The 26,603-nt window shown below is 32.7% G+C and overlaps 2 protein-coding genes across 2 annotated transcripts; both read right to left on the bottom strand.

Moving 5' to 3' along the window:
* Positions 1 to 3,338: 3,338 nt before the first annotated feature.
* On the bottom strand, positions 3,339 to 16,667 carry LOC133188466 (long-chain specific acyl-CoA dehydrogenase, mitochondrial-like). Its single transcript, XM_061323911.1, has 10 exons — positions 16,631 to 16,667; positions 16,430 to 16,499; positions 15,603 to 15,746; positions 14,931 to 14,961; positions 14,600 to 14,706; positions 10,177 to 10,341; positions 9,601 to 9,832; positions 7,480 to 7,695; positions 5,334 to 5,461; positions 3,339 to 4,240 (listed from the first exon to the last, which is right to left on the bottom strand). The coding sequence occupies exons 1-10, from the start codon at positions 16,650 to 16,652 to the stop codon at positions 4,060 to 4,062; spliced, it is 1,296 nt and encodes a 431-aa protein (XP_061179895.1). The 5' UTR covers positions 16,653 to 16,667; the 3' UTR covers positions 3,339 to 4,059.
* A 5,059-nt stretch (positions 16,668 to 21,726) lies between these two features.
* LOC133188458 (chromobox protein homolog 1-like) lies at positions 21,727 to 25,632 on the bottom strand. Its single transcript, XM_061323899.1, has 5 exons — positions 25,518 to 25,632; positions 23,437 to 23,612; positions 22,984 to 23,152; positions 22,191 to 22,291; positions 21,727 to 21,876 (listed from the first exon to the last, which is right to left on the bottom strand). The coding sequence occupies exons 2-5, from the start codon at positions 23,604 to 23,606 to the stop codon at positions 21,732 to 21,734; spliced, it is 585 nt and encodes a 194-aa protein (XP_061179883.1). The 5' UTR covers positions 23,607 to 23,612; positions 25,518 to 25,632; the 3' UTR covers positions 21,727 to 21,731.
* Positions 25,633 to 26,603: the final 971 nt, after the last annotated feature.

Here is a 26,603-nt window from a genome sequence, read left to right as displayed (position 1 = left end):
GATTTCGAATAAATATATATAAAAGTCATTCCAAAGTAATTATTTTTATCAGACATGACATCCTCCCCTTCTCGCACTTTAGTTTAGTGTTCATTATAATTTTTTATGCATGTTTATTAAATCTCTAGTATATTTATATAACATCATGTCATCTTATAAATATTGTGGTGGATGACGGTGTTTTGAAAAATAAAATAAACAAGACATGCACTCGCACTTTAATTTAGTGTTAATTATAAATTTTTATGCATGTTTTAAAATCTCTAATATATTTATATAACTTCATGTAATCTTATTGTGGTGGATGACGGTGTTTTGAAAAATAAAATAAATAAGACATGCAAACCCCCAAAAATGAGAGGAAAAAAAATCAACAACTATAAGCAGTATAAATTCAATTTTCCAAACTAGTTGACTTAATTCCCCCAAAGAAGCATATACTAATAAGCTACAGAAATGCATGTATATGATGTGGCCCCTTTCAATTTATATAAAATACAACTATATTAAAATAACTATAGGTACCCCAACCCTTGGAGAGAGGGGAAAATCCATTCTAAAAGGGAAAACAAATCCATTTTATGGTTAGGATTTTTGTGGAAGCTGATCAGGATATATAATTTCCTAGATCTCAAAATGGAAAAAAAAATGAATTATTCATTCTCCATGCAGTCTGTTAACACGTTTTGGGGGAATTCCCGCTGAGTTTGACCTGTAATTTATTACTCCTACCAACCAAATTAAACACGCTTAATTAAATATACTACTTGCAAGAAAAGGTATCTTGTGTCATTGATTCAAGGTCATATCTAAAGGTGAAGGCTATTGTAGCAGTTTAGCTACAAATTTGTCTGTCCCATATCTCGGACAACAGAAAATAACTATATACTCAAACACAAAGAAACGAACTTATATTTGGTTAGATTATGTATCGTGATATACCATGTTAAATATGTGAAAGTCCAGGATTGTGAAAATAATAGTGGATTAAGATAGCACAAACACGACAAAATAAAATATCAAATTGTTGTTTTTGTTTTTTCTGAAATCAATATTGTCTATACCACAACAAACTTAAGCTGCGTGAAATGGCGATCATGCACTTACATGCAATGCAGTTAAAAAAAGTCCAAAACCATGAATAATTAAAAATTTTCAAATTCTAAGGCCATATTTTTTGCAAAAAATGGGTCAATCAATGCACACTCATATTTGATCTTTAATTCATCAATTAAAAAAGAGACAAACCCAAAGATCATTATCTACATGTACAGCCCCCCCCCCCCCCCAAAAAAAAAACCCTGTGAATTAGACATTTTCTAAGGGCAATAACTTTCGTTAAAAAAAGCGAAACTGAACTAGATCTGTACGTCATCATTATCAAGACATACCATAAATCAGCTCATTTAATCAACAAGCACATGTTATACAACGCAAAATATAATAAACTTGGATTAATAAATTTTGCGTTATTACATTTTGCTTCGAGATCAATGCAGAACGTAATAACGTAAAATGTATTTTTAAAAAAAAAAATCAAAGTTTAAGGGCCACTACTTTCGCAAATATAAGTCTTGGTACTTGGCATCCAGTTTTTGTTGTTTTTTTTTTTTCTTCAACTGATCAGCATACTGTAGCAGTTTCTCATCTTCTGTTGTCGCAAACTATAAGCAAAAAAGTCGAACTTGATCTGTAAGTCATCATAATAAATTAAAAGACATATCAAAGAAATCAGCTCATTATTTCCAACCATAGCGAAAAGAGTCTGAAAACAGTGATATTATTTGAAACTTTCGAAATTTAAGGGATACATCCATTATAAAATTGGGTCAATCAACACAAAACTCGAACTTAATCTGCAAGTCATCATATCAAGACTTACCAAAATTAGCTCATAATCTATAAGCACTGCAAAAAAAACAAAACAAAACAAACAGACAAAAAAAGGTAGCCTAAATGTTTAGAAGTTTTAAGTCTAAGGGCCAAAAGTTTCGTAAAATTGGGTTAATTAACACGAAACACAAACTTGATCTGCAAGTCATCAATATTAATTGAGAGACATACCAAAAATTAGCTCATCATCTATCAGCACAGCAAAAAAAAAAAAGTCAGGAAAACTATGACGGATGAAAATTAAGGGGTAACACTACATGCCTGACCATTTCATGGCGGGGGCATAATACCTTTATACTTCACCCATCGGTTGTATTTGTACAGATGGTGTGTGACAAAGAAGTCAAAATTTCAAAACGAACATTTCGTCTGTCCATGAGGTTGCAAATAAAATTGATTGAATACTAGTACATCACACAAACACTGTCACTGCCTAGAGAGTGTTTTTACAATTTTTATTGGGGGGGGGGGGCAATTATGTCAGGTCAATGAATTAGCCTTTGATGGAAAATATAAATATCTCGCCCATTTTCATTATTTCTAAATTATCCCCACTTGAAAGAGGAAATCGTCTTTCATTTGAACAAATCTTAAATAATGGAGTAATCCACATCCACCTCACCCCTTTCCTCAAGCTTATTAACCAAATGCGTATTTTGGACGCCACAATAAAAAAAGAATTATCTGATAATTCATCCAGTTGTTCTTTTTTCAGGATAATGTGTCAATGATTTAATTCAAGGTCAAAACTCTAAAGCTAATCACACTTAAAGTTGATATCTATATACTTTCTTTAAATTTTGAAAAAATTAGCATGTCATGATGTCTTTCAAATTAAATGTACTGTATATTACATCTTTGCATATTTTAAATTTGGCTATCTGAAAATTTTTAAAGATATTCCCAATATATATTCCTGTTTAATTTGGACACTATTGCAGGCCAATGTATACCCAATGGCAGTGACTTAAACAATTTCTATTTCACAGTGCCTGGGGATGGTTTCCATCATTTGAACTTCTAACAGAACATTTCCTACAAAGAATGTGGGTGGATAAGCCAAGCATTCCCTACATCTTATTCTTCCCATGTTTTTTTGTCGTTTAAAGATCAGATGTTCTCTAGATTTTTAAATAAACATCTCATTTTTAACATTTCCTATCAATTATCCCTCTCTAGAATGAACATGGTCTTTCATTTAAAGAAACTTGCCTTCCAATAACTAAAAAGGTTTTGTTCCAGCTTTGGTTGAAATTGACTGGTTGGTTCTTTAGAAAAAGTTAGAAAAGTAAAGAACATGAAAAGTTAACAATCAGTCAACAGACTGAAGATGAACAAATTTAGATAAGAAAATTTCACTTGGGACTTTTGCTCAGGTGAGAAACATAAGCTCTGTCTTAAACATTCGACAAAAATGACTAAGTTTTATATAAGTAAAGGCATAGTTTATTGTTTTCTAATATTTCTTACAAAATAGGTGGCGAATATATGTATATTCAACAATTATGCAAAAATCACAATATCTGAATAAAGAAAACATATGCAGTTTGATATTACACCAATTAGATATCCTTTACATATGTACTTGTTACTTTACCTACAATGGCTATAAATAATGAAGCACAACTTTCAAACTACTTTCAACATTATCTTTGATAATGTGTATATATCACAAAATATTTCATTATGCATGACACAAGAAACATCAAAGCAGTTAAATCAAGGTAAAGGTATGTTGTGTGACAACTACTTGAAAATTACCCATATATCACAGTCAATATAAAGTTTTTTTCTTCAAATGTTTCACTTTTCATAATCTCTAAATTAATGTTACAAACACATTATGCACTGATGAATAACTTACATTTGATTTAAAAAAAAAAAATGATTCTGATGCATCAAAAATGAATAATTCATTTGATTCCCCTTCCTTTCTTCACAAAACAGGATTTTTTAAAATCATTATTTCCCTATAGAAAAAAAAGACAAATTACATTTCAGCAACTTACATCAATGTGTCAAAATTGAAAGTTAATGAAAACATTGTCTGGAATTTTTTTTGCACTAGAAAAGCCAAATTTAATTAATGTTAGAATTGAAGTTAATAAAATGATGATGCTGCATTCACTTTTCGATTCAGTGTAGCAAGTTCTGTAACTCCCAAGCCTATTTGTCAGACACAATTTGTCGGGCAATGAGCTCCTTCATGATTTCATTACTTCCACCATAGATGGGCTGCACTCGGGCATCAACAAAAGCTTTGGCGATTGGGTATTCCCACATATAGCCCCAGCCTCCATGTAACTGTAGACACCGGGTGGCAACAGAGTTCTGTAGGTCTGAGGCCCTGTTTACCAAAGATAATTAAGACACATATATGGCTATGTTAGAACTTCCAAGTTGTAAATATTTTAAGATGATTAAATTTTGCAAATTAATGGAGAGAAAATATTTGTAAATTTAATGTAAAATTGGTTTGAAAATATTTAACTTTTAGTATGTTTTATAAACTACATGTATCTGAAGGTTCTGGGTTGTCTCTAAGAATTGAAATAGCAGGGGACATTAAAAAAGTAGAAGGGGATTTGGGGCTCATCCCCTAACAGGGGGTTGAGGAGGAACACCAGAATGACAGGGGAATTACATCATTATAGGTGGGAAAATTCCCCAGCCCCCATGTCTTAGGGACAACTCTGAGGTTGATATGTGAATAATATATCACGATTGGAAATTTCAAATCAAACTAAAAAGTTACATGTATTTGCCATTCCAATTGCTGTTGACATGACAAAATGTAAACAATATTGCTCATAGTACTTTGGCTTCTCTGCAGTGCTTGAAGATTTTCCAAAGCAACAGGTTTCACAGCAGTATAGTATATGGAATGTCACTTTTGATATGATACATTTTCATAAAGGCTAATTTTGTTGATAGCACCATTGTTCTAAATAGGTAAGCATTTTTATCATAATCATTACAGGTGCATACTATATGCTAGATAGCAATGTTAAAATAACAAACTTTCAAATTCTAATGGAAAAATATTTTTCAGTCCCAAGTGATATCATCTAAGCAAGCCAAGAATTAATGTTACAAGACACTTCTTATCTCTGTTACAAGATACCTCTTTTTGCACTTAAATGCATAAAATTTTAAAGAAATCTGAAGAGACCTTTTCATTTAAATTGAAATGTGATGTGAAAATGAAAAGTACCGGTACCAGTAGCCCAATCTGATTAAAATATATTTTTGTTATGCTCCGAAATTCTGATAGTCACTGTACAAAGCGAATTTCGTAGGGTAACAAAGATCTGATTTTAAACAGATCGACCAGTTGCCAGTCAAGTTTTGAGGAAATACCCAAATCAGGCTAAAATTCAGTTTAAAATATCCTGGGATGTACATGTATCTCTTGACTTGGTATTCATAGAACTAGTTACCAATATTTTGCCATTGACGCTGATGATGAGTCAAGCCCTCTCTCATTGTGAATTTTCAAGCACTGATCCAGGAAAGCCCGTCCCACACATATCTCTGTTTTTAGCTCTGCCAGTTTGTGTTGAACAGTCTGTAACATTCAATATGTATCAGAATTACAGGTACAATGTACTAGAGAGATGTGATCTGTAAATAGCTAATAGTTACACATCCTTGAAAATTGAATGAGTAAGGTGCGCTTGCAACATTATTTCTTAGAATCACTAAAATTTAAGGAGAAGCGAGATGTTACAATAGAGTTGGTAAATAGTACAGTAGATTCCTTTTCATATTCGAAGAATATCCTCGTAAAATGGTAAGGAATACCTGGAGAGAAATCCCAGATCTTGCTCTTATTTCTATCAAAATTTAAGTTTAGATTATAGATCAATGAACAGGTATAGATTTTCCTTAAACTCAGTTTTATCAGTTATCTTCCATTTAACAATTTATTTCCTTGAGGATTTTGTTTTAGTACTGTATATACATAATTTATTGAATGAAAAGAAAGAGATAATATCATGCAGAATTTTAACCATATTATTAGTTCACATGAACAATAATAAATTTAAACTATTATACTTGTACTTAACATAAATAAATGTATAATTGGTTTATTTACCAATTAAGGGCCCTCAAGGGCAACAAAACAGTACAGTGTATATACTAATAAAGAAATTCATATACATATACATGTAATACAATATACATACATACTAGAAAGAAAGAGTTGCACAGTTGAAAGGAAGACAAATGATATACATGTATGTATATGAAGTACTGTCACTGGAATAAATGATTCTTGGTAAAAAATTTGTTTGATGTATTAAGACATATTTTTTTTGTGTGTGAAAGATATAAAGATAACCTGAAATCAGTCAATCTTATTTATTACGAATAAAATCATGCTACAAGTATTTCTGCTAAAATGAACTGACAGGCACTGTAGTTAAATTCTTATTCAACACTTCATTGACCGTTTCCCATAAAGGCTGAGATGTAACAGGCAACAATTTTTTTCTATGGGGAGAGAAAACTATTTTTTAGGTTACAAATGGTCATCTTGTAATGCTTATCGAAATGTTCATCAAAAAAGAAAGTGTCCCATGAAGTTTGCATGTCCATTTGAGTAGCTAATCGTTGTGATGTGAATTCTTAGAAATTTGTATGATGATTTTCTTTCACTCAAGTGTTTGTACTGCTCTATTTCTATATTTATGATTTTAAAACCAAAACAGTGAAAATCTGGAAATCTCGAGATATGGCATTCAAATCACAGAGCATAATTAGGGGGTAAAAAATCTTAAAAATAGAGAGGTTTAACAAACCAACATGTACGCGTACGTGTATGTGTAACAGGGAATTCCCCCCGGAAATATGTGCACTACGTCATTAGTTTTGCTATTGACGAATTTCTACACGTATCCACTTACCTGTAGATTGTCAAGTACATTTAAGTCAAAACTTGTAGCTTATATTTCTTTAACTGCTGTTTATTTTTTTAAAGAGTTTGCATTTTAATGCAAATACTGATATAAAGAACTAAAAGTTTGTAAGGGAAAAAAATAATTTTACAGAGTGTTAAATACACTACATCTAAACTTTCAAAACAGGCTATGACGGATTAAAATTATAAGAGCTCTTCTCAATTTTTTTCTTATAAATATATGCATATATTCAATAAAAAAGTGACAAACATATTAAATTTAATGTGTTTTTTATTTTTTTCTTAATGTTAATCACTTTTACATCTAAAACACTTACAAGTACACACACAGGTTATACTTTGCTAAACAAGAAAAATAACGTAAACATGTACATGTAATTCTAACTTGTAGTTTACACGTAGATGTACACATACAAGTGCACTTGCTAAACCTCTCTAATTACAGGTAAATTGGGAGAGTAGGCAGGTCTGCAATAAGCTTCCACATCACTGGTAACAAATCTAATTCTGAGAGAGTGTGGTGTTTGCAATTACATATTCTAAAGAATTCATACAAGCCAGCAATCACAAACTTCTAGTTATTGTAAAGTTAGGGGGATACCTTATTTTTAAATAATCATGACACTGCATTCTAGTGCAAATGTTAATTAAATAATCCAAACCTGAAGATTAGAAATAGTTTTTCCAAATGCCTTTCTTTGCCTGACATAGTTCCTAGTTTCCTCAAACATCCACTCACAGGATCCAATAGCCATGTCTGCAATGATAAGTCTCTCCTGTGGCAGTTCCTGCATTAGATAATAGAATCCCTTGTTTTCCTCACCGAGAAGGGATTCCTTTGGAAGACGGACATCTTCAAAGAACAGTTCTGCAGTGTCCTGTAAAATAATTTGATTTTAAAAATATATACGAATCAAAAGTTAACATAATTTGAGAGTGAAAATTTTTGACAAGGATTGTCCTCTGTAATATATCAAAATCATCAAATTCATTATTCAATATTAGTATCTCTTTTTTCCAAACTTACCTTTACACCACAGATTTGAAGCTCATATTTTATAAAATTTTCTAAGTATCATGACTTTCTTATTTCTAAAGCATTTCACACCGAAATATATTAGAATTTGTTATGAAAATTCTTTTATCTGGGAATTATCAAAACTACAATTTTCAGGATGCGTATGATTGACACATATCCTTGCACTTTCACAAAGTAAACTTTTTCCATAATACTTAGGAAAAGTAAAAATTTTGTTGTGTTGATGAAAAATATGAAAACTATAATCCAGAAAGTTCCGAGTAGAAATGCAAGAAAGCAAATCCAACTACTGTATAGGGGGAAAATAACTCGCGGTGTTAATATTCGCTATATTCACGGTGTTAATAAATCCGTGAATTCAAGAAACAGTCAATAAGTTTTTAATAACCTTCATGTTATATTTGGAAATTTAAGAATAGACTACGATAGGTATATTTACGTGTAGTACATGGTCTTTTCAGTAATTACGAGTCGCACTTGTCATTCAATTATTTTAATTATCACGCTTTACTTTAATTTAGATCAGCAGATAATAACCTGTATTTGTTAAAAAGCTGTTTTAATAGCTAACGCTACATGTTTCATCAATCAAAACACGTGGGTCATGGGTTTTGATTACCCGTGCATAACTATGTTTCCACGTGTATTTGTTACCTGCACTATCATACGTATTAGTTTTTATCGACATTTAAGTTTTAAAAAATCATTCAAATAATATCGAACTTGCTGAAGATGTGGAAGGATATTAACATTAACACATTTCTTACCGTCCAGCAGATGTCCAGTGGTTTTTCGCCGCGATGTATTATCCCTTCGGAAAGAAGATCATGGGGTGTCGTAATAGCATATAGGAAAGTGACTCGACGTTTATAGTCAAGGACTTTTAAAAACTAATTAATTATTAAATCTAACTATTTTATATAAACATTACCCTGTGAAGTGAATACATAACGCTGATTAAAGTCGTTCTAGCTATGCTATGGATTAAACGGATATAGACAAGGGAGGTAACTTTATTATATACATGTATCGATTCCGCGAATTCAACAAACCGCGATCGTGTCAGAGGAGAGAAAAACGTGAAAATTACAACCCGTGAAATTAATCCCCTATACAGTAACCAGTATTGTCAGTCCATGCTCAGTGATGTGTGCAGACTGAACAAATTGAACACACCCGGTAAAATGTAGGGTAAACACTAACAATAACAGAGCTCGTGCCATGTTTACAAACACAGGTGTTTGACGTGATGTTATAATGTTGTCATTGAATTCTTAGAATAATCATATTCAACTTACTTTTCAAGTTTTAATTCATTTGAATGCAGTAAAAATTGGACAGATTTTGTGACAGTTGCTCTGTGATACATGTATATCATAATGTGCTGCAAGCACAAACAGAGGCCTGATGATTCTTTATAACTAAATGTTGTCTAGATACTAAAGTCCATTTTGTAGAAATAGCATATAATACTGTATACAGGGAAGTTTTTGCCCCCATTTTTATTTTCGCTCCTTTTTCCTCTCATTGCAGTTGGGTGAATTTAAAATGGGGTAAATTCAAAGAAAGCAAAATCTCTTTAACAAGACTATGTCTGGGCAAATTTAAAAAAGGGGCAAAATTGCTTGCAAGTGTGAAAGGGCAAAAATAATATGGAGTACGAAAATAACCCTGTATACAGTACTTTTTCTCTAGATCTGTTTAATATATCTAATAATCTATGTTTCAGACATAAAGTGCATACCTGTGCCTTGAATCCAATTTTCTCTAATTTTCTGCCTTTGACAAAACCTTTCATACCATCCTCCACAAGGAAGAGACTAATACCATGGGCCTTTGATTTGGCTTCTGGGTTAGTTATTGCCACAACAATGACCAAGTCTGCCATCCAGCCATTTGTGATGAACACCTTTGACCCATTCAAAATGTAGTCAGAACCATCTTTTTTGGCATTTGTTCTAATTCCTTGCAAGTCACTAAAAAGATAATTCAAAGTGGGAATTTCTGTCAAGTTTAAAGGACTTTGAAATTTAGACTAAATAAAGCATGGGAAATGCTTCCAGCTTAATTGTATAGGAATTTGATAAATTTTTTAAAGAGTTAAATGCAATATTCTTGTCATAAATAAGGAATAAAATTGTTCAAAAACAATATTTTTTGAAAGAAAAATTTTGTTCTCTGGACGTCATAACTGCTGTAATCATGGGGAGCTAAGCATAACATTCTTAAACTTCCGATGAGTTGTAAGCATCTCCTGGTTGCAGGCAGTACATTTCTATGTACAGACTGTAGCTAATTTACTCTTATTTATTAGTTTTACCTGCCTGCTCCAGGTTCTGTCATTCCTATGGCTCCAATGCAGGTCCCAGCAGTCATTCTCGGGATGAACTTCTCAATCTGCTCTTTTGTTCCATAATGTGAGATGTATGGCATAATAATGTCAGAGTGCAGACCAAAACCTGGTCCTGAGCAGTTCACATACATCCTGTAATTTGTGTTTCAGTATTTCAGAAAAAAAATGTACAGAAGCATATACAGTGCATATACATCTACCATAAAAATAGTTGCCACAAATTTTAATCTATTGTAAATACATGTACATGTACTTCATTGAATATATATAATACAACTTTTCTATTAAGGAATAGGATATCCGCTCCACAGCCAGGAACAATAACTCTTAAAATATTTAATTTCAAAAGTCTCAAAATGAAGCTTGAAATTTCATGCATCTCAATATGATTCAAGGTTCTTTGAAGTTCATTTAAAATAAAAACAAAGTTACAAATCTTAAAATGCATTCTATACAGTTGACAGCTTTTACTTCATTGCAGGTTTTTTTTTTCTTTCAAATTTTGAAGACATTATCTGCATTGGCTCTTCACACTTCTTTGATTTTATGCCAAGTCCAATGGCTTGTTTCCTATGAGATGTGCTGCGCTGGGTTAGAGTGCGATGGTCTGGCATGCCAAAGTCCGATGGTGTGGAGAAGCAATCATGGTTTATGACTTAACAATATTCTGCAGCCATTCTTTGACGCCATTGTCCAGGATTCAAAAGCCAACAGTGTAGTATTAGTCCTCACATACAATTGACTGGTTTTGCTTACTGCTTGCAACCACCTGAGATATTAGAGTTAATCCTCACACACAACTCAACAGATAAGTGTTTGTGCTTGCACACCTTGGAGTGATTATTGGATAGCTTTGCACCCACCCGAGAGATTGAGAGTTAGCACTCGCACACTATTCGTCTACATAGGGTTAGCTTACACCCACAAAAGAGATTTAGGATAATCAAGTCCTTGCACACTATTGACTGATTAGGGTTAATCTCTCTCCCACTCGAGATGTTACACACTTTTCAACCAATTAGGCATAATCTCTCACCCCTCTGAGAGATTTAGGTTATCCTCACACCTACTTGCAAAATTAGGGGTAGTACTACGATTATATTTTGGCATTTTCTAGTGAACCTTTTCACTTCTGCAATCAAATATTTAATATTCTTTTGTATTTACAGGGTTTTTTAAGGGTCTGAAATAAAGCCCTATTCCTTATGCTAAAAAGAAGGTATTTTTCCAAATTTTTGCTTAAAAATTCCAAAACAATGAGAAAAAAAAAAAAACAAAAGCAGGGTAGCCTTAATGTTATAAATCTCAAAAATTTCCCACACATTCCAAATTTTACCCCAAAATTATTTAGTAAACCTCATTTTATTGGCCTTGGCTTATTTCAATGAGGGAAGCCTTGACTAAATTGAAAGAAGAAGGAGTCACACTCCAATTTATCTTAATGCACTGGTTTTGGTTTTTCCCTACTTTTCTTGAATGAAATGTATTTCCCAATTTCAAGCAAATGTCGCTATTTTTTCCCAGGCCCTTGATATCAAGACCTAAAAAACTCTGATTTATGGTATTTAAAACCATTGGACCTTAGCATGGAGCAGCATCGGAATTTCACACAATAGTACTCTGATGTAATAAATGTTGATCTTCCCACACCGTCAAACTTTGGCATGTCAAACCATCAAGGTTTGGCACAGACCATCGGACTTTAGCGTGACCATTGGACTTGGTGTGATCATTGGATTTTGGATTCCTACATATATACTCCTGTTATTTGCATCAATTCATAAAAATTTGAATCTACATTATATGCATAAGGAGGTATTCTTCAAAGCAGGGATTTATCAGCCTATTTTGGGAAATGCCATTTTTAGGGAATTGGGGTAAAATTATCGGCTTTTTGATGAAATTGGGAAAAATAAAAATCTTGCTAATATCATGTATTCAGGTGTAATTCATTTAACATTTTAGCACGAACTCTAATTTGGGCAACCAGACAGACAATTAAATATGATCCAACTTCATCATACATGATCAATTATGATAATGAATAATAGACTTGATTTCAATGGGTATAAAGTATTTATACAACTTAGGGTAGTACATGTGTGTATGAGATTCCACCTTAGGTGATAAGAATCTTTTTTCTGGAGATTATAAACTTCCTGCAAAAAAATTATACTAAGTACCGTAATTTTGGGGGTATAGGTCGATGGGGTATATAGGTCGAAAGGCTCATTTTCAGACGTAATTTTTAAAAAATCCTTAGATAGGACGAATCCGGAAGGTAGGACGAGGCTTTGTTTATCGATTTTCTAGAGATTCTTACGTATATACTACGTATCAGAACATGTAAACCTCTTTAACTTAACCCGTAATATTAACGTATTGAGAAAATAAACTGGTATTTTTTATGAGTACAGCATTTTAATAGTGTTTTATACAAGCATAGTTAAAATTTCCTTGAATTGTGATATATTTATAACGTATTTTCTTCAACTTGCCTCTTCAATGCCGTCGTAGTTTGACTCTGTCCTTAAACACATAAATACGGTAGTATACAACAGCTATTATTAGGGAAATACCCGAAATCAAACAATAATCATTTCCATTTTAGAACATTGTGGACACATTCTTTTATTCCGACATTATTTACCGGGGTACAATATTAACTTCGATGACCGCCATTTTTATATTTCTTGTCCAGGGATTTGCTAAAACACGCAAATGACTATTACCAGTACATGTAACAGTGAGCAATTGAAATTAGTTATATTAACATGCTATAATTTTGCTTGAGATATTGCTGAAAAAATAAATTTAATTGAGAGTACATTCGCAATTTAACAGTCATTATGAATTTCACAGTTTTGTTTGTTCAATGATGTATAGCACTAATACCCCTGTAACGGCACGTGGATCTGTTAATCATGCCCCGCAGGTGTTTTAACCAACACAGGTGTTAACACCTTTGTGTACACAGTGTATATCCCTTTTCTGTCAGACAATTAAAATTCTATTAGAAGCCAATCTTCGTATAATTCAGTGTACCCCTTGGGATATAAAACAAAATAGTTATGACTAGCGGTATATTTGGTAAATAATTTTAGGAATTTACTGGCAACAATTTATTTCACGTATTTTACATTTAAATAAATATCACAAGACAATGAAAAAATATTTAGGTATACTATTTCAATTAATTGTTACAAATAAATGGAAAAAAAAGATTACATCTGCGATTGTGAAAACGCTTCCGTATTTTAAACTTTGATACGGTTGCGGTTTTATTTTTAGTAAGCGATTGCGACTTCCAACTTCACAAGATGGACACAGCATGTTGTAAATATACGTTGAGACATTATTTACTCGATGATATAATGTTTTTTTTGTACATCGACGGATATTTAATGGAACTTATTTTGTAAGAAATCAATGGGAGATATTTAATTCTTTATTGTTTAGTACTTTTTTCTCGGTAAAATAATTTAAAAAGTTACGAAAATGGCACAGATTTGTTTTGAAATTGACGTAAATTTCACTAATTTGGGGGCATTTTTCATAAACTTGAGCCTTAGAAAGGTCGATTCGTTAAATTGGGCGACCCCAACGGTTCTGAGAAAAAAAGTATCGACCTATACCCCCAAAACTTACGGTACACATTTTCTCAAAGTTCCCTTTTGATATGTAAAAACATTGAAAATACATTTTTCCATCTGAAATATATGCCTACAGTTCTTACCATTCACTCGTAGATCAATTGAATAGGTGGAAATAATTTTAATTAATCTATATTATTAAACAATATCATCATTTTCAGAAAAACGGAGGAAATTCGGATTAAAAGTCGGCGATGTTTACTAACAGTGTTTTTCAACATCTTATGACTGTAACTTTGCGAAATGAGATAAACAGAGGAAAATTACAGACAATCTGACAATTTTACTGAGTTTTTTCCAAGATAATTAAATATCAAAGCATTGTTCACCAATTGGGAAAAAATACTGCCAAACTGGGAAAAATTGAACTCATTTTTAATTGGAAATGGGGCCGAATTTCGGCCCCTGAGAAGGTACTGATAAATCCCTGCAAAGTATTGACTTTTTCTGACCCTGTGGTTCTTGAGATTTTTAAAAGATGCGCTTAAATTTTCATGATTTCTTAATTATCTCCCCTTTGAAAAGAGTGTAGTCCTTCCTTTGAAAAAAATTTGAATCCCCTTTGCCCAAGGATGCTTTGTGCAAAAATTGGTTGAAATTGGTCCTGTGATTCTGGAGAAGAAGTCAAAAAAGGTTGTGTAAAGTTTATAGATGGACAGTCAGATCAATGCCAGACACTGGGTGATCAGAAAAGCTCTCTTAAGCTGATAGCTCAGGTGAGCTAAATAGATACACACTGTTCTTCCCAGGTAATGGCTGTGGACAGAACATCCCCTCCTACTCCTCCATGCTCCTCTTTTGTGTTGACACCCAACAAACCATTCTGACCTGCTTTCTCCCAAACCTAACAATCAAATGAATACTAATAAAGCTCTACACTACAAAAGCACTTATGTGCAATTATGCATAGGAACACTTCTTTAATCTGCTCAACAGGAAGCATAAATGTAAATTAAAAAAAAATTAAAAAGTGCATATTAAACAGACTGTGATACATCCACTGAACTAAAATAGTGATGTTAGAAATATTACAATGCCTCATTTTGAATTCTGATTGACAGCTCTTACCTCTCTGCTGACCTGTCCATCTTTTTCCCACCTACAAATACAAAGTACAGGCCTTACAATTCTGCTGCAAAGGTTACAGGTGTGACAGTCCCATGGCCACAATGCCTAGCTGATTAAGATTAATCTGGCTTACAAATGAAATGAAGTTGAAACATTTCAGTGAGTGCACAATCTGAACAAAATGGAATATATTGTGAAAATACAATTACTTTATACCTGTACATGTATATAGAAACACCTTTGACCCATGGTCATCTGCTAAACATATTTCAACCTACAGTGTACAAGTTATCACTGATTTTGTTGTCATTTCTGGCCCAGTTTTGTGCAAGAAGATTTTTTAACAATTCAACATAATGCCACTTTTTCTTACTATATGAATAATCCTTTCTTGAAAGGAGAGGAACAAGACTCTTCAGTTAAACATAATTTATAAATTCCCCTTACCCAAGGTTGTTTTGGGGCAGATTTTGATTGAATCGGATTTTGCATTAATTTTGGAGAAGTAGAATCTAACATATGAAAAGTTTACTCCAGTCATAAATACAGTCTTACCTTTGCCAGACAGCTCAACATAGTTATTGAGCTGGAAAGATCTACAGCATATAAGTGATGTAAAATTCCCTTATTTTTATTTAAACTCCAATGCTTTTTGTCCCTAAATACACTTACTTGCTGTGATGGGGAAGTACTTCTTCTTGGAAGAATCTTCGAACATTCTGTCTGAACATATCATGCTCAGCAGAGAAAATTTCACGTGTTCCTATATCCATCATGGTGGATGCTTGGCCAATTTCTGGGCGTACCTCTCCATTTCTTTGAAATTTAAAAGAGAATTGTTAAATTCTAAAGAAATAAAAGGCAAACCAAACTCTTTTTAAAAAATTTTGATGCTTTAATCTATTTTAATAAATCAAACATCAAGAGAGACATAAAATAAAATCTGGGCTTGAAAAATAAAATAAATTACGAGCACCTCCCATCAGCAGTAAATAAAGCAAAATAAGGCAAAATTAAAAGTGAATTATTTTAAAATTATCTAATTTTGTTTTATTTAGTGCTATTACAGTATGAAAATTTTTGAAGTTTTTAATTTTTTCCCCCACTTATTATATTATTATTCAGGGCAAAAAAATTGCCTGTAGTGTCAAACTGCTACTTTCTTTTGCTATTTAAAATTTGTTAAAAATCTTGAAAGATTAAATATTTGTCTTTGTTCCTTCAAATTATTTTTGGCATTGGTCTCTTAATAAAATTAATCAACAACAAGATATACTAATACTCTAAACAGTCAAAGACCTTAAACAGTGATATCAAGCTTGGTTATTGACCGTGGACTTTGGACCCATCTCGGAAGGCTCCGACAGTAAACATACATTTGCAAAAACGTAATAAAGCAGCACTTATCATGTATGGTTTGTATAAATACAATACCTACGAACACCCCACCTCCCCTTTTATTTACTCTAACTAACTCATACTGCACAGTAGTTGAGCACCTTGGCCTTTTGATGGAAGTTGAGAACCTGCAGATGTTGTTGAAGTGTTTGTTACATAAACGCACACATCCTGGGGAAATAAAACAAACAAAATTGTATACAAAAATGTATTGAATTCCTTTTGTTAAAACTTTTGAAATCAAAAATCACCAAACTTTGTGCCTTGACACCTGTAGAAACACTTTACGGTCGAGGTCTTACTTGTTAAACTGGAAGCCGCCATTTTTTTCGTCTGCTAGAGAAAATTGATAACTCGTACCAATATTTCTCTAATTAAGTTGACAATATTTAGAAGGGCTTTATGGTAAATTTGATCTCGTACCAACCCGTATTTATAGCCCGATAGATGTTTTAAAATGATACCTTATTACTTATATTTACATTTGTGACTTCATCATATTATATATTAGCCTGATTATAACTTTAACGCGTGAAATGTTTTATTTTTTCAAACTCAACGGCACGAGTTTGATCTATTGATTGCGCGTCGATCCTTTATGACGTCACTGAGAAATTACGTCGAACGTTTATGACGCGAGGAACCTGTGTTTATACGGATATAGATACGCGTTGCTTTTAATAGTGTTATATAAAAGAAAACATTTGCAAATATAAATATTGATTTTTGAGTGCTTCGTTTTAATTCGTAGTCCTCCATATTTGGTAATTGTGACGTTACCAACCGTTCCATTAACGTCGCCCTTTCCAGATGACGTCGCCGGGAAGGCAACGTTAATGGAAAGCGCCCTTAGTTGACAATATTGATTTTGCTCGTAAATGAAATAAGTGACCACACAAATACAGATGAGATAATATGAATATATATTTATTAGTACAGACACATTTGTTTCATATTAGTTTTAGCCGAAAAAGCACAAGCCCGAAAAAACCAGCATTAAAAATTCAAAAAAAGAGAAGGGCACAAGGGGAATACAACAACAAAAGGGAATTAAAAAAAAAGATAAATATACTAATGAAAACTTCTCTGACAAGCAAAATATGTAAAAGAAAAAAAAATGGGCAAATGGTTTCAATCTTTTCTATGAAGGCAATATAATGTTCATGAGAAGTTGGGGGTGCTGTTGGGGTTTCTTTTAGAATACGACCATTTCAGTGATAGTGATTCGGGGGGGGGGGGGGGGGGGGGCTGGCAGATTTTGGAAATGAATAATCTGTCCTTGAAAATGTTGTTCTTAACTGATACAACTACCCACCCACACCCACTAAACAGAGCTTTAATTTGGAGTTGAGCTGTTTTATTCTATTTTTTTCTAGTGAAGTCTAAGGACTTGAAATAACTGAACTGCATGTAGTGTCCTTCAAAATCTTGAAAATGAATAGTTTGTCTTTGACAAAGGCACTTGTTTCTGTAATAAGTCTATATTTTAATCCATGATATTATACAACGGAAAAATTATTACAGAAACAAACATGTGCCTGTGGTCCTTGACTGACATATGAAGATAAAAATAATCTGCCATAAACAAACAGGTCTGTCTGTGATCCTTGACTGGCATGAAAATAAATAAATTTGCCAGCCCTCCTCCCCGTTTCAGAATCAAATGTCCAAAAGCCAGTACACCAACCTTAAAAGAGTCAGCTCTCAGGGAGAGAGAGAGGGGGGGGGGTGATCTACGTTATGGAAGGCATCTTTTCAGGTCCATGCAGTGATTCTTGGAAAGATTTTAGAATCCTATTTATTCCAATGTAAAAACTTTGATTCCCTATTGTGACTCCACCCTACCTCAAGGGAGCCAGAATCTACATTATATCAGGGAGCTTACACACAAGTTTCATCTTTTATAGTCCAGTTTTAAAATTTGCTCCAATATACATGTACAAATGTACATGTATTCCAATGTAAAACTTTGATCCCCTATTTTAGCCCCTCCTTCCCCTTGGGACCATGATATTAGATCAAGTTCTTTTTCTGGTCCAGTTGCTCTTAAGGAGAACATTTTCAAATATTTTTTTGGTACCCCTCTTCCACTAAAAGTGGAGGGGGGGGCACTAATTTGGGTCTGTCCGTTCGTCCATCTGTCTGTCATCAGCCTGTGTGTAATACTTACGTTTCCGGACGATACTCAGTATCTAAAAAACCCTATGAAGAGCTTATTGATTTTTAGGTCAAAAGATCTAGGTTAGTTCATATAATTATTGCAAAAATGGTTTCAAGGTGGGTCAAAAAGTCAAAAATTCATATCTTGCATACGTAAAATGTTTTCTTTTTGACAACTCTAGTTCTCTTTTAGGTTATGCAATGAAATTTTATACCTTTAGTCAATATGACCTTTAAAAAAAAAACTCCTATTGATTTTGAGGTCAAATGATCAAAGACTAGAGTCAGAAATTTTGTATACCAAGTTTTCAGGTGAAAACGCTAGTTCTCTGCAAGGTTTTACAATGAAACATTTCGTCATTAATTTCTTTTCCTATTGAAGACCCATATTGACTTTTTGGACCAAAAGCTGAAAGGTCAAGGTTGGCCCTTTTCCCTTCAGCATCCGCTTGTTCTTTTTCAGTTCTTCCACTGTTTCTTTTTTATTTAAGCAGGGAACACAAATCAAATTACCTGAATAAGCTCGTTTCCTATATATTCCAATGAACAACTTTGATTCCCTATTGTGCCCCCCCCCCCCGGTCATTTACGGTAGAATCTACACTACCTTAACATTTTTTTTCCTTTCCTGGTCCAGTTTTAATAACCCCATCCCATTTTTGCCTTTCATAGTGATCTCCCCTTGGAAGGGGTACTTGACCCTTCATTTGAAAAAATCAGAACCCCCTATACTCAATGCTGTTTTGTTCCAACTTTAGTTCAAATTGCCCCAGTGGTTTTAAAGTCAAAAAAATGTTAAAAGTTTACATACGGATGGACAGACAGAAAGACAGAAAAGCTCACTTGTAGGGATACTAACCTCTCTACTGACCTATTCTACCTTAAAAATACTTTTATAACCCAACATTAGTATCTTTCTAAGAGATAATTGAAGTCCAGTTATTCATTTGTCAAATCACAAACAAGATATAAATACGTTACGATTTGTGCAGTGTTGTGGTTAACACATCTCAAAGAAAGAAACTCGTACTCAAGATTTACGACTTGGATTCAATTCCAAAGTAATCATCAATTTATTTATTTATTTAATTTACCATAGAACAATTTGCTGAGACAATTTTATGCAAAGTTTTGCAATAATTTAATTTTGGTTGCAACGCTTCATTTGATCGGTTAAAAAAATAAGTTTAAATCGTAGAACCTGTGTTGCCTACGTCACAATGACTTACATCAAAAACTGATCTACATTTAACATATGTACAATTTGAAGGCAATTTTGAAGGCGAAATTGTCTTAATTTCTTCACATAAATTTTTATTTTTAGTACCCATGGCAACACCATTCATTGAAATCAAACAAACCAATAATCAGATTTATGTGTCTTAGTCAGCTAGTGTAGTCTACTTGTGTGCCAAATTATACTGATATCTGACCAAAACTGTGGGAGGAGTAGCAATTTGAATTTCACAGAAATTTTTTACTTTTAGTAACCATGGCAACACCGTTCATCAAAATTAAAAAGACAAAACTGTGTACCTATTAACGTGAAGTCTACTTGTGTACCAATTTACACTCAAATCAGACAAAACTGTAGGCCTAGGAGGTATAGCATTCTAAAAGAACTTCACAGAACATTCTATTTTTAGTGACCATGGCAACACATAAACTGATATAAAGAATTATGTATCTTAGTGTAGTCTTCTTGTGTGCCAAGCTGTATTTAAATCAGAACAAAACTGTAGGACTAGCGTTTTCAAAGAATTTCACAGAAATTTCTATTTTTAGTAACCATAGCATCGTTCATTGAAATCAAAAACCGATCGATAAAATTATATATCTTAGTGTACTCTACTTGTGTGCCAAGTTACATTGAAATCAGAGGAAAACTGTAGGAGGAGTAGCATTCTGAACACCTAACTATCACATAAGCTTTTCTAGACTCTGACTTGTAGAGCTAAAAATTGATGCACACTGCATTTGTGGCCTTGTCATCAGCTCTTTGAGCCTTCAGCTCAGGTGAGCTAAAAATACATTAAAATATCAATACTTGATATTCTTTATTAAAACTTTGTAAAAAATATTTGACAAAGGAATTCTACAAAACAAATGCCAAAATTCAATTCTTGTATTACGCAAAGTTGACCACAGTCTGAAATGAGAATAAAAATTGTACCTACAAAATTTTTTTTTTTTTTTTTAAACAAGAAACCATTTAATTGTGGAGAATTTAATGCTACCAACTTGCTAGTTATTAACTGCTTTTTGTAATTTTTTTTTTTAACAAACAGCTTAAAGAATAATAATGATCATACACATACAATGAAAATCCTATTCATTGCAATCTTCTACAACAGCAAGTTTCTAGAAATATTTTTCAACATATAAATGTGCTCTCATTATATATATAACGTAATTTATTTCAATGAAGGATTAACTTCTGAAACTTGATTTTTCTTCTGCTATGTTTCATAGCTTACAATAAATGTACAATGAATACTACTATTATAAAATGCAAAGCTATTATCAAAGTGAGCAAAATTGAAAACCAGTCTATTCTGGCAAGTTACTTCTCACAATAATAAACGAGTTATTGTTGTCAAATCCTGATATACCATGTGAAAAATAACTGCAGCATCCAAAAAGACAAAAAAAAAAAAAAATAAAATAAAAAAAAAAATAAAATAAAAAAAAAAAAAAAATAATCACACAAACCATCAACTTTTCAGTCAAAAAAAAAATGCGATTGGAAATATTTCTCTACTTAAAAATGCTGTTTAAAGCATCTGATTTAAATGATAAAAAGGGAGATAGCTGAATGATATATAGAGATGACAGATTACAGTCTTTCACAACAATAAACATTACTACAAGTAAGGAGATTGCAACAACTTGTTTTCCTAGTTCACAGAAAACTTTTGGTAACCACTTTTGTGACGAATTGATGAGATGAGCACCATGAATATGAACATGAATGTTATGAAATGATTAGTCTGCCAGCTGGTGAAAAAATGACATTCTGTAAACAACAAAGGGGCCAAAACTGCTGCAATACCAACCAACAGCAAAACGTCTCCACAGGAGGAACAAGAATTACTTTTTGATCTGAAATTTACATGCAAAATGAAAGTGTTTATTTGCATCAGATAAAGAGGTCATCCCAAACACAATATGGGACACAGGTACGAGATCCAACTTTGTCATTGGTCAATTTAAAACTGCCCCTTTATATACATGTCTCTTGTTTTATAAGTCCTCCTTGCTTTCATCTTCCTCATTGTCATTATGGGTGTGCCATGTGAGTCGTTCCTCGTAAAATGCTATCACTATTTGTGGACACTTCACGTTGGCTTGTCTGGCTGGAACCAAGTCTGCTTCATCGCTGTCTTTCCTGAAAACACATGTTTTGGCTACAGTTTACAGACAGCATTCTTAACTTCATTTCTTCAAAAATGCCAAATACAATTACCCTCTAAAATATACAATTTACAAGCTATACCTGCATTAATGTGTAGAAAAAAAAATGAACATATTTTTTTTTAAGGGGGGGGGGGGGGTTATTAATGTCCCAAAGAATAATCAGTTTTGGAAATTTGAGGAAGTCAATCAGTCTGCAGTTTTCTATTCTATTTTCAAGCTTCAATATATATATACAAAATTAAAACATTCACTCCAACAGCAATTTAATTCTCCTGATGAATTTACCATTTCATTAAAAACATGAGTTCTCCTGAACTGTCTGTGGCACCAATAATCCTTTCAGGTAATAGCCCTCTGTCAAAACCTCTAGGTTTGTTATCTTCTTCCTGTAGCATGAGATTGAAGGTGTTAAAAAGATAGTTATTACTGTAAAAAAAATTATATTTTTTTCATGCATATGTTAATATATCACTGAATAAACCTTTTACAATGTAGGTCAACTGAGTTACCAGCTAAAACTTAATGCAGGTCACTCACTTCACCATTTACATACAAAATGAACATCCTAATTTTTAGGAAGGAAAAAGAGGGGTGTTACCATATTTGAATATGTACACCATAATTTCTGCTATGAAAATATACCTATTTGACTTTTTGAAACCTTGAAGAGAAAAAGAGCTGTGGGAATCTTAGCAAAAGGGATTAGTGTAATCATTGCTTTAAGTCCCATCTTTAACGTCAATCTTTTTTCTCTATCGTAATACATGTACATTTGCCAATTCCAATGAATTTTTCTATCAATTTACTTTACAATGGACTCTCCAAGTAAATTTTGAACACTTGAATGAAAGTTTTCTTTAAAATGATGTCTCAAACAAGGGTCCCTCAAACAAGATGGTAATTTTGAAGTAGAACTCTATTCAGCATACACATATATATTTATTTTTAAACACCCCCTCGCAAATGAAATCCTTTTTTTTTTTTTAGGAGTGACTGTGTGGCATTAAAATGTATTCCCTCTCCTACTATTTTTAAGAATAGTTCCTGTATTCTAGAGACTTAACAATTTAATACTTACTGTTGTTTTGACTTCTGAGACTTTCTTCTTCTTTTTAGCTGCACCATCTTCTGTTCCATTTTGTGTTTTTCTTTTCTTCTCTTGTTCTTTCTTTTTCTTTTTGTCCTCAAACTCGGCTATTAGGTCAGGACAATCTAAATTTGCTTCAGGCTCCCAAGTATTTTCTGAACTAAATTTAAAGGAAGAATTCATAAAATATCACAGAATGAAGAGAAAATCATGTTTCTGATTTTTTTCCATGGAAAAATACCAGCTTGGTTTTGAGGAAAGTAATATGCCTTCTTGGAAAAGACTTCTATCACCAAACATTAAAGTTCATACCCAAAAAATGTATATAGGACAGAGTATATAAATTACCTCTAGGAAACTATAATTTTGTTAATAATCAAATGCACTAAATATAAATCTGTGATGATCAGATTTATGTTCACAGTGTGATCATCTTTAACTTACTCTGGATAGCCCTTCCATTTTAAGAGGTACTCTTTACGGCCTCCCTTCATCCGAGAGTCGACAACCTTTTCTACAGTGTATTCCTCCTCCTCTTCTTCCTCCTCCTCAACAGTACCTGCCTCCTCAACAATTTCTTCATCCTTTTTGGCTTTTGGACGGGTTGATGACATAGTGGCCTGAAATTTTTGAACAATTTTAATTTTCTTGCAATTCTAATAATTGTGTAAAAGCTAACTTTAAGACATTCTTGCTATCGATCTTTCACAACTAAAGGATTACTTATGTCTGTAACTAGTATTTAGACATGTTATGTAGGTAATTGCATATAAAACAAGTTTATAAACTTTGGTAGTAAGACACTTTGGAACTGCACTTCAACTGTTCTATTGATATCCTAATACATGTAATGCCACTCTGGTACCCTTCTTTTATCTTTTCTTTGCCATTAAAACAGCTTATTAAATGTATAAGCCAAATATGGTCCTAGATATTTGATAATTAATACAGATAATATGGTGAACTTTATTTTTCAAATTTATGCTTCATATTAAACACTACAAAAATATTTTTAGAACTTTATTTGGTATTTCTCCCTCCATAAAAAAGAACAAAATTGGCGTGAATGTGGTTATTGTAAATAGTAAATAACTTTTGTTAGACTTGCCTTTTCGTCCATTGTGTAGACTAACTGGGAACACAGCTACATAGAGAAAACAGAGTGAGGAATTGACATGATGTATATAGTGCAAGTCAAACTACATGGACCTGTCACAGTTTTTGGGAGGAGGGTTTAGAATTACTCATGCCAAAGATACATCTTTATCTAGTAAACATTTCAGTAAATGTATATATTTAAGATGATTCATTTGTTGTCTTTCTTACTTTTGCCAACAGTTATGGCCAAGAAAAACTTAAGAGTCTTTTGACTGAAATGCACATCAAATTTCACTTTTAACTTTCCAACAGTAGCATTTTTTTCAAATCTATTTCTTACTTTTGGTTTGCCATTGCATAGCTGCATCACTTGACCATACAAAGAAATGCAGATTTTAATTGAAGTGTTTTAGAAAGCATTCTTACATAGGTTTTAAATGTAGCTCTAAGCCTATCAAAAATTGTTGTTATAGACTTCGGGTCTTACCCAGGTTCGGTACAATCATAAAGCTTGAATTAGCTATATAGCTTGATTAAGTGATTCAAAATATCTTTCTCAAATGTGCATTTTTTTCAGCATTTGAAAAAGGTAGCACTTAAGTGCAATGAAAGTTTTCAACTCTGCAAGCCAAAACAATGCATGATACAATCACTCTTCCACTGTACCTCCCTGAGAAACTTTTTACTCAATGTTCTAAAAGTTTTGGGGCTATAAAGGAAATGATTTGTGACCAAACAGTTACTTCTTGAATAAAATTATAAGAGGGTCAATTGTGGTCAACAAGATTGTAGATTGGCAATTATTCAACACAATGTGAAGAAATAGCAAATTCAAGCTATATAATTAAACCAAGTGATTGTGCTGGATGGCGCTTGGTTAAATTATACTGTGTGACAAGTCCATGTGGGCAAACTTTTAAAAGAACAATTGCAAGTGTATAAATGCACTGACTAGTGACTAAAGCTTCAAAGTCTTTCCAGATGGATGAAAACCACAAGTCATCTTAATTCTATGAAGAGTTTACTTTTTTCTCAGTGGTTGTAATATCAAGTGTGAAAAGTCATCGAAGATAGGCCTACAATGTCACTTTTTAAATATATTTCTTTGTGCAATATTATAATCAATATCGCCATTTGGTTTGCAAAGTTAGAAATGTGAAGAAAGGGGCGATACTTCAACTATTTGAACATGATAATACATGCTGAGGAGAAAATGGAGTTTAAATGGCTGCTGAACACCTGAATCTGCATCTTCCATTCATAGTAAATACAGGCGCCATTTTGAAAAGCAAGCATGAGAGTTTGACAATATATAATTCACACCAATTAGGTGTGTTAAAGATGCAGTATTAATACTTCACCAGATCATGCTTTCTTCACATAAGATAAAAAATCTGTAAGCAATGTGCAAAACGACCATAATTTACCTCAATAAAATGTATTCACAATAACCTCAGATATGCCGGGAACACAACGTCACGCTGATGCGCATGTATTACATTAACTTCCGGTGGCAGGAAAACGCGGGAACAAACTTTCAATATTTCTCCTCTAAAAGTAATTATGCATTTTATAGAATTTACAATATCAAACTTTATATAATGGAATTGTGATTCAAAAGCAATGAAAATAAAAAAAAAATTGGAAAATAATAAAGCTAATCACAAAAATATTTAAACTTTTTTCGGATAAAAACGGATCAAAAAATCTTGAGGAAGGGAATGGAGGTCGGGGTGGGTATCCATCTATAGACATGGAAAGGGAAACATTATGGGTCTAAATGCCTAGGTGATGACAAAAATTACGCTCAGCCCCCCCCCCCCCCAAAAAAAAGAACGAAAAATCGATATGATAAAATTTTAGAATTATTTTTCAAAGGATCTCGTTATAATAAAGAATATATACCTACATACAGATATCGTATTGCGTTGGGCTTGATTTCAGTTGTTTCTACATTCAAAATTTTTAGTTAAACCTAGAAAAATTAATAGCTTCCCACTAAAGGAAAGAAGTACAGAAAGTTTAGTTAATTAACTAGAGTTAGCAAAACAAAACAAAACAAAAAAAAAATACTTAGACGTTACGCACGGTGTTGGTGACGCTTTGAATTGATTTTCCTTCTATAGAGAATATCGGCATGCATTACTCTATAATTGTGTAAATAAATAATACCTCTTAAGTACTTTGCTTCAAAATAAATTAGAAAATCTTTTGAAACTCGGAAATATGTTCATTATTTTTTATTTTATCTACATTAAGATATTAATACCTTTGATATTTATGCATAGATACACATGTAGACTGGTAACGTTTGAGGCATATACTCAAAATTGTGATACATATATGAGCGATTTATAAAATTGTAATATTGATAGTTTTTATATCAGTCGGCGGGAAAAAGCATCGTCTTTATGACATCATAAGTAATTTGACGTAAAAATCGTTAGATCTGAGTGAATACGCCCTTTAACGCATGAAGATAGAAGGTAGACTTCGAAAAAAAAAAAGAGGGG

The sequence above is a fragment of the Saccostrea echinata genome, unplaced genomic scaffold (genome assembly GCF_033153115.1).
Source record: "Saccostrea echinata isolate AGI-Se365-2 ecotype Australia unplaced genomic scaffold, CSIRO_AGI_Sech_v1 ptg000001l, whole genome shotgun sequence".
NCBI lineage: Eukaryota > Metazoa > Mollusca > Bivalvia > Ostreida > Ostreidae > Saccostrea > Saccostrea echinata.
This window is presented reverse-complemented; position numbering and strand designations above follow the sequence as displayed.